Below are 17,486 nucleotides of genomic sequence, written 5' to 3'. Positions count from 1 at the left end.
TCCTTTTTTTTTTTGCTATTTTTCCTTTTTTTTTTTTTTTTTTTTTTTTTTAAATTCAAAAAATCCACCCCCAAGAAATAAAAATATTTCCCTTGGGAGGCTGGGGTTTTCCCTCCCCCCACAACACTCACTCAGACCGGCGGTAATTTGGTATGAGCAAACAGCCTCTAAAAATCCGGGATAGGAGAAGGCTCAGGAAGCAAAAAACCCCAAAATACAAAAAACCCACCCCCCAAAAATAAAACCAAACCCACTTGCCAAGTAGGTGCCCTACCTCTGCTCCAGCCAAGAACCCCCAACCGCAGCTGAGAGAATGCAAGACTTGATTTACTTTTACCCTTAATGCTTACATTTAATTTTAAAGCACAAACATCAGAGATGAACTCTAAATCGCCAACAAAAAAATAGATATTTACAATATTTCTCCAGGGAAGGGAAGGAAGGAGAAAGGGAGGGAAAGGGGGATTGAAACAAAACAAAACCACAACCAAACCCTTAAACAAGTAACTTTGCTTGCAGGAGTTGTCTTCAGGGAGCAGGCTAGGTTGGTTTTAAATCACTAAGTGATTTTTATTATATATAATTCTTTTTTTCTTCCTCGTGGATTTGCACCACGCCGGGTTGGTGAGGAGGGTCGCACGCTGGAGTCTCTGCGGCTGGACACGGGGGGACACGGCGGGAAGAGGGAGCTGTCCCCATGGAGGAGGGAACACCCTGCCCCTCAACCCCAGCTCTGGAAATTTTTCTTTCACGTTGCAAAACTCAAAAGGAATCCAAAGGAAAAAGAAAAGCTTTAATTCTTCCGACGTCTTTCCCGGGAGCCACTGCCGGGAGAGGCCGAAGGCTCCTCCTCTCGCCTGGCGGGGGGGGGCGGTGGGGGTTTCCTGCTCCGAGCCCTCCGGCTCCGCTTCGGCCACGCTGCCCCTTGTCCCAGGCACTGCGGGATTCTCCCCTCCTATCCCCCTGCCAGGGACAGTCCCCGTGGGCCGCCTCTCCTCCTTTATTGCTTCTGAAGCAGCAGGGGGGTGCGGGCTGCCCCCCGGGGACCCCTGCGAGGCTGGGGACCGGTGGTGGCACGGAGGGGACACCCCGGATTGTGCTATCGGTATGCTGCCAGGGAGAGAGCAGGGTGCTGACACCAGGGGGACAGAGAGGGGGAGCATCCGGGCACACGTGGACAGGGAGGGAAACAAAACAGTAACCCAGAAAAAGAAGATTCCAACCTTTTTTCCTTTTTTTTTAACTTGTCTTTTTTTTTTGTTTTGTTTTTTTGTCTTTTTTTGTTGTTTTTTTTTTTTTTTTTAAAGTGCAAAAAGCTCTCTGCTGCCCTAGAGAGAGGTTCTTTGGACCAACCATTCATTGCAAAGGAAAACTGGCAGCGAAAAGGGGGTGGGGGGAAGGAGAGGACAATGCCAGTTCGGTTCCAGGCCGCAAAGCAGCCCTCGCCCCTCTGGCCCCAGAGCGCTTCGTGGTGCCAAGAGCTGGGGAGGAAGAGGAGGCAGCTCCTGTCCCCTGCTCACTCACCCCTGGCTGATGCTTCCCGAGTCCTCCCTGAGCTCCGGTGTACCTGTGGGTTTGCTCCTGCTCCATCCCTTTGGACAGACGAGTTATCCCCCAGCCCCTGCTCCCGGGACACCCCGGCCACAGGGCTCCTGCCCTGCGTGCCCAAAGAACCGCCCCATGTGTGGGAGAAGAGGGGGATGGACAGCAGTCCCTGCAGCCAGACGAGGGGAAGAGCGCAGGGAAGCGCCGAGCTGGTCGTGGCACAGAGGGGGATGGGGTGTTCTGGCTCTGCTCCCGCTTCCTTGGAGAGACCTCGACCCTCAAGCTTTGTGCTACCAGGGAAGTGACAAGTGTTTCAAGGCAAGGAGACAACAGGGAGAAGGGGAAAAGCTGGAGGGAGAGGGTGCCCCATTTCTCTGCACAGAGGCCTCTGTTGCAGCCCCGCCTCGGGAGCAGCCAGCCTCCGGGCCCAGGCTCCCTGCCATGTGCCCGTTCCTCCTCTGGTACTGGCCAGCCTGGCGGGACATCTTCCTCGGCAGAAGTCCCGGGGAAGGAGGAGGAGGAGGAAGGACAGTGGAGCGAGGCCAGCGACGGTCCTGCCTGCCGAGTCAGGTGGGAGGCAACGGCAGGACACGCAGGGCAAGAGGGGGAGGTGGAGGAGCGGCTCTCTGAGGGGTGGGATGGGCTCTTTTCCTTCTCCTCAGTCTGCCCCGGGGAGGGGCTCTAGCTGATTTTTTGGATCAGCTTCTCATCGGACAGGCAGTAGAGGCTGTTGATGGACAGGTCCGAGATGAAGTGCTCACAGGCTTTGCGGGTGATCTGTTTGCAGCCCCGCAGGTCGATGAGGGTGACGTTGGAGATGCGGCGCAGGTACAGCAAGGCCTGGTCCGTCAGCTTATTGCAGCCTGCAGGCAGAGCACAGGGAGGGTGAAGGGGACACCTCCAGCAGCCAGCTGGTGGGAGGAGGAACGGGACATCCAGGAGGCACCTGGAGCAGGGCACGCACCTGCCATGTTGAGCTCGGTGAGGGAGTTGCGTGTGGAGGAGCCCACGGCGGTGAGGAGGTTGGCCGACTGGTCCGTGAGGTGGTTGCAGTGGCTGAGGTCGAGGCGGGAGAGCAGGGGCATATGGCGGATGATCAGGCGCAGCGTGGCGTCCGTGATGTCCAGCCCAGCGAGCCGGAAGTCGATCATGTTGCGGAGTTTGCTGCGATTGTCCTGACCTGCATAGGCAGAGACAGAAAGAGTGGACAGACTGCCCTGGGGACCCTTCCCTTCTCCCACCCAGCCAGCCCCAGGGCAGCAGCAGCAGCAGCTTACTGGGTTTGTCTGTTGGAGGTGTGAGTAAGTCCCGGATCTGAGGGTCCTTGATTCCTACTGCCCACCGAAGATCGAGGGTCCTGAGAAGGGGGCAGCTGGAGGTACTGAGAGCACAGACCGCAGACCAGGAACAGCCCGCTAGGATGAGGTCTTTCAGGCCTGGCAGAAGGGAGGCAGGTAACAAGTTAGACGGGTTTGGTCGGCTCCTAGGCATCCCAGATCTCCATCATCTTTTTCCAGGCACGTGAGAAAGTAGGTCCCCTCCCTGCCTGGGGTGGGACACTTGCTGGGTGATGGGACCCAGGCACCTCTCAGGAGTTCCCAGGCTTGCAGGGTGTCTCTCCCCATGATCCAACCTCTGGAAGCCTTGGAGCAGGCTGGTGGCAGAGGAAGGGACCCTTCCCCAGCCCACACTCACCTGGCAGCCTGTTGACGAGCCATGTAAGCTGTTTTTTTGAGATATTGGTCCAGCTGAGGTCAAGGCTGACCGGCTGCCTTTTGATGATGCCGCTCAGTGCCTGGGGGGTGATGGACTTGCACCTGCTCAAGTCTATCTTTGTCCACAATCTCTTGTCACAGCACCTGGGGACAAGGACAAGGCTGAAAATTGAGTCCCAAGAGTTCCATGGAATAATAGACAATCAGCAGGTTGCCTGGCTCCCAGAAGGAGCCCAGCCCTGGAGTGCCCCAGCCACAGAACAAGGTTGTTCCTCCTGGTTTCCATAGGTTTCCCCAAACGTGGGAGGTTGCCGAAGGTGTACAGCCACCCAGTGCAGCCCCAGCAGGGTTTTGCTGCCACAAAACAAAACTCCAAGTTGCAGCTGCAGGCTTGCTTGCCCCCTCCCTCTGGGTGTTTCTACTGATCTTAAGGATCCTTACTCCCAGCAGACAAAATACTGTGTGTCCCACCCCACAGCCCAAGCAGAGCTCGCTCCTTCGCCAGGAACAAACACTTCCTCCTCCGTGAGTGTTTGTGGAGAGCCAGGACCTGATGGCAGATTAGCTGAGCCCTTGAAGGTGCAGGCAAGGGGATACTTCTTCACCACACCACTGCCACCAGCTGCTGATCAAAGCAGGCAATCCCTGTTGCTCGGTTGCTAGAAACCTCCCAGTTTCCATTCCTGTCTGTTCCCAAGCCCTCCATGCACAGCTGTCCCAGTGCCAGCATTGTCTTCAGGCCTGCTGCCCCCCGAGGCATTTCCAGTCAGCAAAGCCATCCCGCCTCAGCCTGCCTTCCCTGCCTGCTGGGAGGCGAGGCAGCAAGGGAGGCCAGGAAGGGCAAAAACCATCAGGGTGATGGGCGAGGGAAGGCACTGGCACCTCACACGGACACAGCAGGGGACAGCTGAGCAGACAGGAGGAAGGCAGAAGGGAACAAGAGAGATGGGTGCACACATGGCAGAGAGATTCTTCCCCCGGTGCCCTTGGGGTGTGCCCACACTCACCACTTGTACCAGGTCTTGCACACCCGCATGCACTCGCAGAGCTCCCTGCGGGTGAGGTAGCGGAACACGGACATCCAGACTTCGCGCTGGACACAGCTCTCCTCACCCTCCTGCGCCCGACCTCCGCGCCCGTTCAGCCGGGCTGCCCCCCCCTCCTCCGCGTTCTCCTCCTCCTCGTCCTCTTCCTCCTCCTCTTCCTCAGCAGCCGCCTCCTCATCGCCCCCACTCCGCAGGGGCATCCTGGTGGGTGCATGGCGCACGACCACGCGCGGCGAGTGCTGCAGGTTGGCCGAGGAGGCCGTGATGGCTTGGAGCTTGGGGACGATCGAAGTGCCGTGGACATCTTTGGTGGGGCGCTGGAGTGTCACGGTGAGGTAGGAGCCGTGCAGCTTGGCCTTCTCCACCTCCGACAGCTCCTTCTTGCCGCTGGGGTTGTTCTCCTTCTCTCGCACCATGGTTCTCTCTGTGGCCTGGAGCCGCAGCAGCTGCCGGCGCTTGAAGCGCTCGTCCCGGCTGGCGCTGTGGTGGTCGCTGGGCCCGGCGCCCGGGGATGAGCGTGTCACCACCCCGCGGGGGGACGCGGGGTCGTGGATCAGCTGCAGCATCGGGGTGGGCGAGTTGGGCGGGGGGGTCAGGGGCTCCTCGCAGCTCCGCAGGGGCCGCAGCACCTTGGCTTGCGCCGTGTCGTCGTCGCTCTCCTCCACCTTCCGCTTCTGTGGGGAATGGGGGTGGCTGGTTAGCAGGAATGAGGCCTGGGGAAGGCTTTTCCCTTCTCCTCTTCCCCAGGGACACACTGTGGTGCTGGCAAGACCTGGTCCAGCAGTGCTCAGTGAAATTATAGAACGGTTTGGGTTAGATAGAGACACCTTCTACTAGACCAGGTTGCTCTAAGCCCAATCCAACCTGGCTGTGAACACTTTCAGAGATGAGGCATCCACAGCTTCTCTGGTCAATCTCTACCAGGGTCTCACCACCCTCACAGTAAGTAATTTCTTCCTCACAGCTCAGCTAAGTACCACAAGGACCAGAGACCACCCACATCAGCAACAAGCATTTTCCTAATCCCTTCTCAAAAGGGGTGTCCCTTGAAGTTGGGTCCATTCTGTGCCTCTCCAGTCCAGTGTCACTCATAGTGGAATATCTCAGGACTGCATTGCAGCAGGATGTGCCCAGGCCCCCCAGGTGCTGCACCCCCATGATTCACATTCTCATTGGTCACTGCAACCCCCCCACCCCAGCCCATATTGGTTGAAAACACCCCTGGCAGGATACACTGGCAGGAATGGAGGACACAAATCCTTGCCATAGCACAGCTCCTTACCTGGCCCTTCTCTGTGTCATCACCCTGGTAGCACTTGGGACACTCCCAGCAGTTGGGGAGCTCATCATTGAGAAGCCCTTCCCCATCCATCTGCAACAAGAGGAAGGGGTCAGCAGCAGCCTGGCCCCACAGCAGAGCTCACCTTTGCCCAGAACATTCCCTGCTCACCTGCAGACAACCAGGGTGAACGATTTCGTTGCAGATACAGCACTCCATGAGCTTCTTCTCAAAGTCCTGTGAGTCCTCATTCTGATCCACCTCCCCGCAAAGTGCACACGTGACCGAATGAGGCAGCCTGGGCTACAGAGGAAAGCAGGGCTGAAACCAGGGCACGGTGGGACCTTCCTCCTTTCCTCCCCTTCTACCTGAACCATGGAGAAGCAACCAGCTATCCCCCAGGAATGCAACTTTGACTCACCGCCAAGCACTGCCGGAGGACACACGACTGCTTCATGCGGCCAGGCCCGCCGAACTTCTTCATGTCCCTGCAGTAGTGGCACATGCCACACTCGCCCTGCATGCAGGCCTTACATTTCCGGCACCGCACCCGTCTCCGCCGGGCGCCCGACACGATGGGAGACACTGTGGACCTGACGGGAGTCAGGCGAGGCGCTGGCTTCATGGTGTGCGGCTTGGTGATGGGGATGGTGGGCAGGCGCACCCGCAGCCGGGCCTGGAGCTTTAGCTGGCAACAGGGAGAGAAGGAATTGGGTGAGGAGAGGGAAATGCTGTGTTCCGCTGGGATCTGGAAGGCTCTGATCCCTGGATCCAGCACTATGACTTCAGATAATGTGCCAGAGAGCAGCTCTGCTCCCTCAGTGCTCTGCAGCCAAAGGCGCCTGGATCAGCGCTGACCTGGCACTTCTCCTGGAGCATACTCCCTAATCCCTCACACCATCCCACACCAAGAGCTCCCCTTCCTCTCAGCCCCTGTTAGGGCTCAAATGGACCTGGAAATGGCTGCTGAGTCCCAAAAGCATCCCACAGCATCCATGCTTTCCTACGGAGGCAAGGAATGATTAAGTCCACCCAGGCTGTTCCTCTCTGTGTCACTCTGCCAACTGCGCAAGGGGACAGCCTTGGTCGCTCTTTCCCGAGCTTGAGGCACACTGGGAACACCCACACCTTCCTTGTTTACAGTGCAGGTAGGACAGCACAGCTTTCCAGCTGTCACTCTGCATCCCATCAACCCTCACAGGAAATCTGCTGGCTGCAGCATCCTTCTGGGATGTGCACCACAGCAGATGGGCTTGGGGAAGGGCAGGCTCCCAAGGATGGGGCTGGGGATGTGCCAAGCCTCCGAGTGCTGCATCGAAAGCATGCACACATCTCCAGGTCACTTCTCCCAGAAAAGCTGCCTAAGACGCTTGTGCTGCACAAGGATCGTGCTGGATCCCCTGGGCAGGGCAGACAAGCAGAGACAGGCACCTCCAAAGGACAATCCCAGAGGCTCATTTGTCTCTAGACTCCCAAATGGGGTGTTACCCACCCTTCCTATGAGGGTCCTGCTCTTCCCATAGCCTGCCTGTGAGCCCATCTCTTGGCAGGAAGGAAGAAGTGACCTCTGGGAGCCATCCTGGCAGGCCACAGGAAGGCAGCCTGCAGAGGGGAAGTCCTGCTGCTCTGTGCCTCCATCTGCCCAGTGAGCTCAGCCTGGGTTGCAGTCCCCTGTACTATAAGCACAGCTGGATAGGGACGCATGGAAAGGTCCCACTGCTGAAGAGCTGGCTGCTATCCACAGGGAGAGACTCCCAGGAGAGAGCTGCCTTGCTTGGGGTTGTAAGACTCAATCCTACAACAGGGACAGGGACACAAGGGACACATACACGGCACAGCGAGGGGCTGGACTACTCTTGACTATCAACCCCACACCTCGCCAACTTCTGCCACAGTGAGGCCTTTCCTGACACACAACATTCCTCAGGCCATTCAGGTCTCCCTACCAATCCAGAGAGCTCCTGGGAGAGCAGGATTGCCCCTTCCACCCACAACAAAGCTCCCTGCTCTCCAAGTACAACCAAAGGCCTGGAGAACATGGAGCAGCTGGGACTGATCTGGTTACCACCCATCAGCTGAGCTGGGATAACCGGCACAGTGGGAGATCTCTGGGTTTGCCTGTGGTGCTGTGGAGGCTGGCTGCACCCCACATCCCACTTTGGCTCTGCTCCCAAGGCGGGCATGGAAGCAGTGCCACCGCACCCCAGGCCTGGGAAATGACTCCACCCATGAACCCATCTGGATCCCCTCCTCACAGCTCTTACCTTATCTCTCTTGGGCCACTGGACGATGGGGACACCTGTAAGTGCCAGTTTGGGGTCGCTGTTCGCGTATTCTTCCAACAGCAGCTAATGGAGAGACAGGAGGGGGGGAACACAGCAGAGAGACAAAAAGCACAGGTGTGAGCAGAGGGAAACACGGCTCCCGCCAGTGAGGCGGGCTCCAACCAGATACCAAGGCCAGCATGCTTCAAAGGCAGCTGAGAATGAGCCCTACTCTCCCTACACCCGCCAGCAACCATCCCTCCTCCCCACATGAGACAGACAAGCTTTGTCGAGTCGATCTGCACCAGCGCTTTCATCCACTGCATTTCAGCCCCGAGGCCTCGTGCTGGGCGGTGGTAGAGGGGGAGAGTGCCAAGATTCGGCAATCTGGGGGGATTTGGGGGAAGGATTCACCAGCATTGCCCCCCCAGCTGCTCCTCAGGCACGGGGCAGCCTGGAGGGTGCAGCAGCAGCAGGATGTGATGCCCCAGCACGCCCTCCATGGCCTGGCACAAGCTGCCGGTAGCCGAGAGCTGCTCCCCCGCACTGCCTTGGGGTTTGGCTTTGACTTGGAGGGAGAGATCCCTCGGCACCGACCGGACTGGCACACACTGGCACGCTGCCCTCTGGCACGACAGTCCCTTGCTCCCAGTGCACAGGGCTCCCGTGCTCACCCGGGCTCTTTCAGCACCCTCCAGTGCAGCCCCCTCCCCACATCTACTCCCCACCGAATTTGCCGATCGCAAAGGTGCTTTATTTACTTGACGTTGCCATGGTTACGCAGGCAGGAGCCTCCTGCCGGCATCCCGGCGGGCGGTGCTTCCCGCTGCCAGGCAGGGCCAGGGCAGGGGTGCCAGGCGTGCCCCCCGCCCGGTTTTCCGCGTGTCTGGGGAGGCAGGAAGCCGCAGTCTCCCCTGGGCTCCCCGGCAGCGCAGCCTGCCGCCTTCAGACCTTCCGGCTCCCCACGAGCACATGCCGAGGGAAAGGTCAGGGCTTGGAGCTCCCACACGGACATCCGTGGGACCGCAGCGTCCGCCTGCCCGTGGCACCAGGGATAGGGCGGGGGTGGCTCAGGCACGCTCCCCTCCAGAGAGCCGAGGGACTGCGGGGGCTCCTGCGGCTGCATCTAGCTCGGAGCAGAGGTGGGCAACAGCCCGCAGGTCCCCTGTGCCCCGTCGCGCTGTGGCCGGGGGGACGCGGAGGAGGGAACCCTGCGCACACGCGGCCGCCGGCGAGAGCGCCCCAGGGACGGGAGAGGTGAGCTCAAGCACCGCCAGGGACACCTCTGGGCAAGCAAGGGTCCCCCTGCGGTCCCCTCCAACCCTGTCCGGGACCAAAGCGTCTCCGCGTCCCCTCCCCGCGCCACGAGCATTGCCAGTTGCCTGACCTTGCGCTTCTGGAGCTGCCGAGACTCCGGGGTGAAGTTTGCCGAGCCCTCTTTGTTTCGGTGCCCACACTGCGAGGGCTGGGGCCCCCTCCCTTCTCACCGGACACCTCCGGGGGCTGGCTCAGACCCCGGCCGGACCCCCGGTGTTCGGGGACATTGCTGGGGGAGCAGCTGCGCCCCCCCCCGAGCGCCCCCAGCTCCTCCCCGCCCCCGGCAGCCGCACCGGCGGCCGCGTGCTCCTCCCGAGCCCTTGGGCAGCGGCGGCGGCAGCTTCCTGAGCCGGAGACAATGCTGCTGCGTCACCCACATGCGGTTCCCAGCAATGCTTTGCAACGGGAAGATGGCAGAAGAGAAAAAGGGAGCGAGGGAGCGGAGGGCAGAGCCGCGCTGCTGCAGCGCCGGGAGGGGCCGGGACGGCGGGGATTGGCGCAGGGTCCGGGCGGCGCTGCCCACCGGCCGCCCCGGGATCCCTCCCTCCCTCCGCCACCGCAATCAGAGAGGCCGCGGCCGGGCTCCCCGGGGCCGGGCACAGCGTGGCCGAGAGCCCTTACCCCGTCCCGCTCAGGCCCAGCCTCCCCGGCGCCCTTCTTTTGTCTTCTCCGAGGCGCGTTTGGGATCTGGGAGACCCTGCTGGAGCGAGCGAGGCTTTGGAATGTAGGCAAGGGTCATCCCCCTTGCAGCTCCCCCCAAGGTCTGCACCCCCACACTCCCGACCTGGAGGGACAAACATCCCGTCAGCCAAGTTTGGGAGCAGCCACATTCCCAAAGGCACCGGGGACCAAACCGCTAGAGGGGGACAGATCCATACCAGGCGATCAAGGTGTCCCCAAGCAATCCCAGCCCCACCCCCCCGAGACGCCCCCCAGCTACACACCGCAATTAAAATGGAGGAAACTCCTGAAATAAAGCCAAACAGCACAGGGGAGCAGCGGCTGCTCCCACTTCTGATGCATCCAAAGCATCTGCTGGCAACTCCAGCTTTGTGCTCCCAGGAAGCCAGCTGCATGCCGACCTGGCTCCGACTGTCACCCGCTGTGCAACCAGTGACACCCTCGGGACCCTGGCACAGGCTCTCTCTGACCCGCAGGCAGGAGCATGACCAGCGCTGCCATCCCACCATGGGACACCTTCCTGGCACAGCTCACAGGCCACCCTGAACTTCCTCACCCATTCCTGAGGATACCATCCCCCCCATTCCTCACCAAATTCCCCGTGCCCATTGCCCAGGCAGGTAGTGGGCAATACGACACCAGAGGTTTTGAGATGAGGTCCTGGAGACAGGATCAGCACTTCTGGGAGAGGCTTCTCTTGTTTCTACAAATCCTTGGTGCTCCAACAGCTCCATGCAGAGCTCAGATACAACCTGTTTATGCCAGGCCACCGGGGCCTGGATTTAGACCTGCTGTCAGCTGCCTCATGAGCATCCTCCTGTCAAATCCAGTCATGGAAACCAGCACATCACAGAGGGGTTGGAAAGCATGGACGGAAGCATTCAAAAGACAACAGGATGTCTCAGAAACTTCCCCTTTGTCAATGATCCTTCCAATGACCCCCACCACACTCAGAATTTTCAGACAATTCCTGCCACAGAGTTGGAAGCACAACATTGTCACATCCAAAGTGTCACATCCCTCCAACATGATGCTCCAGGCTGAACTCGTGACAGGATACATATTTCTCCCTGTGACCCAACATACAGATACCCTGAAATCCTGATCACCACACAAGAGGCTGTGGGAAAAGGGAGCATTTTCCTGCTCCTGGTGTGCCTGGAGAACTGGATAGCAGAGGGTGGCAATGGACGGGCAGATTAAGGTGCCAGCCCTGCAAGTCTGAACGAGAAAATGCCATGTTCTGACCGCGGGGAGCACAGATCAAAGTGCAGCTTTCCCAGCTTGGCCAGATCCCAGCTCCATCAATGACCTTACCTGGCGACACAAAGGCAAAAGTACCTGCCGCATTGGTGGCCCCAGTAGAAAGTTTAGCTAGAAATGTCTTAAACCCTTCTCAGGCTTTACAAGCCTACTGGCCACTTCCATCACCTCTGTGGAAAATGGGTTTTGAAAGTGGTTGGACTTTGCTGTGGTTGGACAAACTTGTCCCACTTTCCCCAGCCACTGCAGGCTGTGACTAAGGAACTTCATGCCTTGAGGATGCCAGTCCTGAGGGATGGAGTCCTGCAGCTCAGGATACTTCCAAACCTCCAGGGACAGCTAGCTTTAAGGAGCAAATCCTCATGGAAGTTGTTGGGACCACAAATGCTGTCAACCCCCAGCTCATCTGCGAGGTACAATGGGACACATGGATGGGTACATCACACCAAAGCCACAGGCACACCTTTACCACCTCCAAAACATGAACAAATTCTTTGATCAAATCTCAAACTCCAACAACCTTTAAGGCTCTGCCTTCAAAATGCCCAACACCAGCCACTTTTTGTCAGTTCAAGGGTGAAACACAGAGCCCACAGCTCAGGCTCCTCCAGAGCACCATACAGGGCTCAGAAACACACGTCACATTCTCAAAGGTCACAGCACACACAGGATGCCTGAAAAGCCACAGAAAACCAGAAATTCAGCTCCTAATAGCACCTAGTCTCTTTCAGCCAAGAGCCTGGGACCCCAGAGCTGCACCCTCTGCTCTAAACACAGCAGAGCTCTGGATTTACATGAATATCACAAAAAACATCAGGAGACAGCACTTGGAAATAAAAACAATGGCAAAGACAAGGACATATGCATGGCTGTGTCTGGCCATCAGCTTTGGTACAGGCAAGCAGCTGTACAGATCACCAACAGCAAGGAAGGGAACAGAAGGTAACTTTTTAGGGACTAGAATGGATTTCTGGGGACAGAGTGAAGTTGACATTCCTACTCCAGTGCTTAAAGGGCTAAAACCCTTTAAAACACCAAAGCTCATTGGGTCAGCTCAACAGATGGAGGCAAATAAAATCCAAACAACCCTCACCAGCCCAAATTAACTGACTCTAGTAACTCCAGGTTACACCCTAGGCAAACAACTCAAAGGAACAAAGCCAAATCCACCTGGAGCAAGGAAAAGGCTCCAACTGCCACAGAGTCCACAGCCAAAAGTGGAAGTGAACTGCATCAGCAATGAGCATGCCTGCCTGCACTGATAGCCATAAGGGATCCAGCCAGGACCTGCCACCCTTCTGCTTTCCCAACCCCCAATCCCAAGGCTGTCCCTCAGGTGTAGTATCAGCCTCATGCAGAGGAAGACACCAATCCTGCCCCAGCACAGGGGTAGGGTGAGGATGAAGCCCAGTTTCCTTGTGGGAAGCGCTCTGCACTCGCTCAGGCCTACCTTGACGTCAGCGATGAGGGCGTCCTCGTCCTCGATGCCGGTGGGAACACACTTCTTGTGCAGAGGGAGCGACTCCAGCTTGTCCACGAGGCAGCGCAGCCCCTCCAGCTCAAACTGGGTCAGGTGCACCTTCCTGCTCTTGCGGGGGCTGCCCCCGCTCGGGTCCCAGGCCTGGCCGTTTTGGGAGCCCCGGCTGGAGTCGGAAGAATCTATGGATGGGGTCTTCTTGAGACCTGGCAGGCTGCTCCGGCAGCTCTTGCCCAGTTCGTCATAGTCCACACTGGCACCGTTGGCAATGGGGCTGGTGAGAATGGACCTCCTGGTCATGGGGCGCCGGGATTCCTTCCCTGCTGCGTCCTCATCATCATCTTCCTCCTCCTCCTCCTCTTCCATGTTCACAGAGTCTGAGGAGCTCAGCTCCATATCTGCCATGATGGAAAAACAGTGAGAGCAATCACAGGAGAGGTTCCATGTTTAGTGGGATCCCCCAAGTCATAAGGGATGCTGGAGCAACAGATTTGTATGAGGTGAAAGAAACAGACAAGCTGGAAAAGAACAGCCCTATCCCATTCCTCTTTTGTTTGTGGGAATGCAAGGCACCAGATATGGAAAAAGGTCCCAGAGGAAGAAACAGCAAATGCTCTAGACTAAATTTCATGTCCTAGACTGAATTTCATGGAATTGGGTAGGAAGGGATCTGGATTATCATCTAGTCCAAGCCCAGTGCCATGGGCCTGGACATCCTCCACTACATCATGTTGCTCAAAGCCCTGTCCAACCTCATTTTGCTTTGGAGGGCTTAGGATCTCCCACTGAGGGCTCAGGACTTTGATGCTGCCTTCATGGTGTGAGAAAGAGGATGTGGACTCACCCAGGACCATGAGGTCACTGAGCGCTCCAACTAATTGTGTTTGCCCTTCAAACCCTGTGTGCAGAAGGATCTGGCCAGCCAGAGAGAATTCCTGCCCCCAGCACCACAGTGGTCCCTGCAACTTCCCCACATCTCTTCCATGCAAGGCTCTGAACTGCTGGTGTGCTGGTTTCACAGCTATGAGAAACCTAGGCTGCTGCAGGGCCAAAGGAGGAAGCAGAAGTCTGGCTGGTTGTGACTTCATGTTCAGAAAAACCCCACCCAGCCCTCCCCTGCCTGCCACACTGCTGATCCAGTGCCCCAGCAGGAGGGTGTAAGAAGCCAGTTGGATGAGGGTGAGGAAGGAATAAGGGCTGGACTTACCCATGCTGAGGGATTCCTTCTGGAAGTCCTTGGTCAGGTGGGAGCGGCTGGTGATGCAGTACACGTAGCGCTCCAGCACGTACCAACACATCTCATAATAGAAGGGATAACGAAATTTATTTGGGACCTGCAAAACAGGCAAGAGGTTCTGTCAGGCCTCCTTCCCACTGCTGCTCTCAGGTGACAGATACCACACCAGGTCAGGCCCAGTGTCCAGCATGGGCCCCTTACCCGTGTACGGTCCTCGATGCTGTAGATCCGGAGCTGCATAGGGATGTTGAAGCTGTGTAAGAAGTTGCCCCCAAAAACCAGCGTGTCCATGGGAGTGTACACAGCATGGATCCAACCTTGGGGAGAAAGCAGAGTTGAAAGAATCCTTCTGATCCACCTTGCATAGCTTTTTGTCACCCTAGTGTCATCCTAGATTGTTTCCTAATCGCGTTATGCCTAGCACCAAGGGAAACAGCCTTCCAAAGTCTGTTCCAACACTCCAAACACTTTCAAAATAACTCAAGTTCCAGTCCTTATCTCCAAGACTAAGCAATCCAGCCAAGTCCAACATCTGGGGAATTCCAGCATAGGTTTCATTAAGGCAAAGCCACTCGGTTTAGGAGAGGCGTCAGTTGTGATAACAGGACTCAAATGAGTGAGTTGTGCAACCCCTGGTGTTTTCTGTTCCAGGTCCTGCTGTAAGCCACAGCTCTGCAGTGGTGCCATGAAGATACTCAGGAAGCTGAGGAGCTGCCTTGGGCCAGCCTATCTTGAACCTACACTGCTCCATGTGTCAACATGACAGGATTTGGGAAAACCTCCTTTAATAATTAATCAAATGTGATGTGAGCCTGCCACAGCTTTCCTAACACTTGGGCTGGATCCACAATGCCATCACAGGCATGTTTTGGGAGGCGGCAAGCAAGAGGACAGAGCCACAGCACATCTCCCTCTCCCAGAGACTCATGAGGGAGCTAAATCCTGCCAGTGTCCCAGGAGTTTCCAGTTGTTGCCACAACCCTGGCCAAGAATGGGATGCCCCTGCCCACCCTGAGAGTACCTGAGGGAATGACAAATGTGTAGCCCTGCTTGAGCTCGATGCGCTGGCACTCTGACACTCTGTCCCCAAGGAAAATGTCTCCCTGCTTCCCTGAGAGAAGCCAGTTTTCATAGAGCTCCAGGTTCTGGGGTGTGGGAGGGATCAGCCAGAAGATCTGCAAATAAAGACAACACGCTTATGTAAGTCATCACATAATGAACAGCTTCTTCCTAGCATCTGAATCTCTTCCTCACCCCTCTCCCTGAGAGCTTCCCAGCAAAATGACATGGACAGCTGCCCCTGCCTCGAGAGGACAAGCAAGGTCTTTCCCAGCCTGAAACACTGAGTAGTGTACAGGTAGCCTGAGCTTGGGATGCTTTTTAAGGTATGATTTACATCAGTGTCAAGAGATACAGAACTCAGGAAAGCCACCAGAGTGACAAGGAGATTTACTGAGTTAGATTTACCATGTTAGAGCTACACCTGAACTAGGGATTGGCACCTGTCTGGCTTCATGCACTATCGGTAAGTTTAGGGTGGAAAAACTTCAGTTTGCTGTCTGGAAGCTGCATCCTCATGGATTTACACAAAAATAGAACAACAGGTGCTTTCCCCGACAGGGACAGTCCTACCTTTCCCCCTCGGTGGATGTGGTACCACACAGAAGTGCCACCGAAGTCCACGTGGAAATCTGTGTAGCAGCCCTTGACACTCATCAAACAGTACCTGGTGGAAAACAAGATGAGGAGAAGGTGAAAATGAATGGTAACCCACACTTTGGAGCAGATAAGACATTCCAAGGGAATGGGTACCCCAAGCCAATGTCTCAGAGCAGTGTCACAAGCCACCCAGCCTCTCTTCCACACAGCTAAAGGGGATTAAATAAGTGACTGCAGTGGCCTTACAAGTGTCACCCACAAAAATAAGCTGTAAGACTGTTCCTCCCCCTTCCCCTTGGGTACAAACTGCTGCTCCCTTGGGCAGTTTTCCTGCAAGAGGTTGTTTGCTGCCTACCACAACTCAGGAAGTCACTTACTTCTGCACCTTTGGATACTGCATCTCCAAGATGGCATTGGTAGACTCTGTCTGACTTTCCTTCAGGTGCCTGGGCCACATGTTATCAACCCAGTCAATTAAATCCACCTACAGAAGAGAAGTATGAAAGGTGAGCAGAGAAAAAAGGAGCACAGCAAAACCTTTTGCTACCCCAGGCTGGCAAATCTCTTTTTGGTCCTTCCCCACACCCAGAAACTTTCCCAGTGCCACTGGGAGAGTCCCACACATAAAGCACTTAGGATCAAGTGTTCAGATGCCAGCTGTGGACTTCCATAAAAAACATACCAGACAGCATCTCCTAGGGTGGGGATTCAACTCCCTAAGCTTCAGGAGTGCCAGAGATGTTGAGGTTCCCTCTGCAGTTAACAGAGAGCAGTAACTGGCCCCACAGAGCTGCCACTTCCACTCTGCTGACTGCTGAGAGAATTTGGACCTTCATCCCACCCATCCCACTTCCCACAACTCATTTTCCCATCACAAAACAGCTTCCTGCCCCCCTTCCAGCACACCTCCAGTCTTGGCCTCCTCTGCCCTCAGCGATTTCAGCATTTTGCATTAGGAAACCTCCCAGCCACACTGGGGAGTTCAGATTTCCACGTTTCTAACTGCTGACAGCCAATGAACAGGCCATCTCCCTGCAGTGACATGCCAGGCACTTGGCCATGGTCACCACAGCCTGACTGCGAGATCAGCTCCAGCAGCTTCCAGACTGACATCCCCACTGAGCCCACGCGTGTTCCGAGCAGCCCCTCTTTCACCACATCCCAATGCCAGGCTGCATCTCGCCTCCAGATTTCCAGGGAAAGCAGATCCCTGTGGGAGGAAGAGCCCTGCTCACCGTGGCAGGTCTCTGCACCAGGTTCTCCAGCTTGGTGTGGCTGAACTCCAGGCTGATGACGTTGTAGAGTTTCTCCCGATCCTCCTCCGGCGTTTCATAGTAGCGCGCCCACTGCGCCATGGACATCTCGATGTCCCGCTGCGTGTTCACATCCATCACATCCACTATCCGTCGGCTCCCTGCCATGACAGACACGTCATTAAACTGTCCCTGTGCACTACAGACTCCAGGAAGTGAGAACCTCAAAGATCCCAACCACACAAGTGAGTGCAGGGTGGCTCCAGACACTTACCTACACACAGCCGCACATCGTTCACGCTGAAGTCCGGATCCGGCATCCTGCGGGACAAACATCTGGCTAAAATATCATAAAGTGCTTCTGGCTGCACATCCTGTGACTCAGGAATATGCAGGCACACCTGTGCAGCTTTGGGGTTGGAGAAGGCCATGGAACAGGATCTCTGGGGGCACAGGATTAGGGTGAAACACTAGGACAAACTTCTGGCTCGGGAAGCAGGCTTGGGAATACGATGTACCATCTCCAGAGCTGCTGTACAGTGACTTGTAGCAAAGGAGCCAGCAGACCTTGAGCTACGCAATCCCAGCTCTCTTTTAAAAGGCTGCTCCGTGTGAGTTATCCCAATTCAAAGGCACGGCCAGAGCAGGACACGCAGGATATTCCACTGACACAGCAGAACCACTCCAATGTTTGTACTGGCACCCTTCTCTGTACAAACACTGCTGTCACAGGCAGAGCAGGCTGGCAGC

At 56.6% G+C, this 17,486-nt stretch overlaps 1 protein-coding gene across 1 annotated transcript in view; it reads right to left on the bottom strand.

Moving 5' to 3' along the window:
- Positions 1-18: 18 nt before the first annotated feature.
- The window catches only part of KDM2A (lysine demethylase 2A), a 33,750-nt gene continuing 16,282 nt past the window's right edge, over positions 19-17,486 (bottom strand). Inside the window, exons 6-22 of the mRNA XM_056492070.1 lie at positions 17,011-17,057; positions 16,719-16,897; positions 15,861-15,967; positions 15,457-15,550; positions 14,846-14,999; positions 14,026-14,141; positions 13,795-13,921; positions 12,561-12,985; positions 7,850-7,933; positions 6,007-6,273; positions 5,757-5,888; positions 5,589-5,678; positions 4,268-4,980; positions 3,241-3,404; positions 2,823-2,981; positions 2,510-2,725; positions 19-2,408 (exon numbers count right to left, since the gene is read on the bottom strand). Of these exons, the coding sequence (XP_056348045.1) occupies positions 2,227-2,408; positions 2,510-2,725; positions 2,823-2,981; positions 3,241-3,404; positions 4,268-4,980; positions 5,589-5,678; positions 5,757-5,888; positions 6,007-6,273; positions 7,850-7,933; positions 12,561-12,985; positions 13,795-13,921; positions 14,026-14,141; positions 14,846-14,999; positions 15,457-15,550; positions 15,861-15,967; positions 16,719-16,897; positions 17,011-17,057 (3,256 nt within the window). The 3' untranslated portion in view covers positions 19-2,226. The remainder of the gene's footprint in view (positions 2,409-2,509; positions 2,726-2,822; positions 2,982-3,240; positions 3,405-4,267; positions 4,981-5,588; positions 5,679-5,756; positions 5,889-6,006; positions 6,274-7,849; positions 7,934-12,560; positions 12,986-13,794; positions 13,922-14,025; positions 14,142-14,845; positions 15,000-15,456; positions 15,551-15,860; positions 15,968-16,718; positions 16,898-17,010; positions 17,058-17,486) is intronic.

This window comes from Oenanthe melanoleuca, chromosome 5 (genome assembly GCF_029582105.1).
Source record: "Oenanthe melanoleuca isolate GR-GAL-2019-014 chromosome 5, OMel1.0, whole genome shotgun sequence".
In the NCBI taxonomy this organism is placed as follows: domain Eukaryota; kingdom Metazoa; phylum Chordata; class Aves; order Passeriformes; family Muscicapidae; genus Oenanthe; species Oenanthe melanoleuca.
Note: the sequence above shows the minus strand (reverse complement) of the source record. Positions and strands in the feature narration are given on the sequence as shown.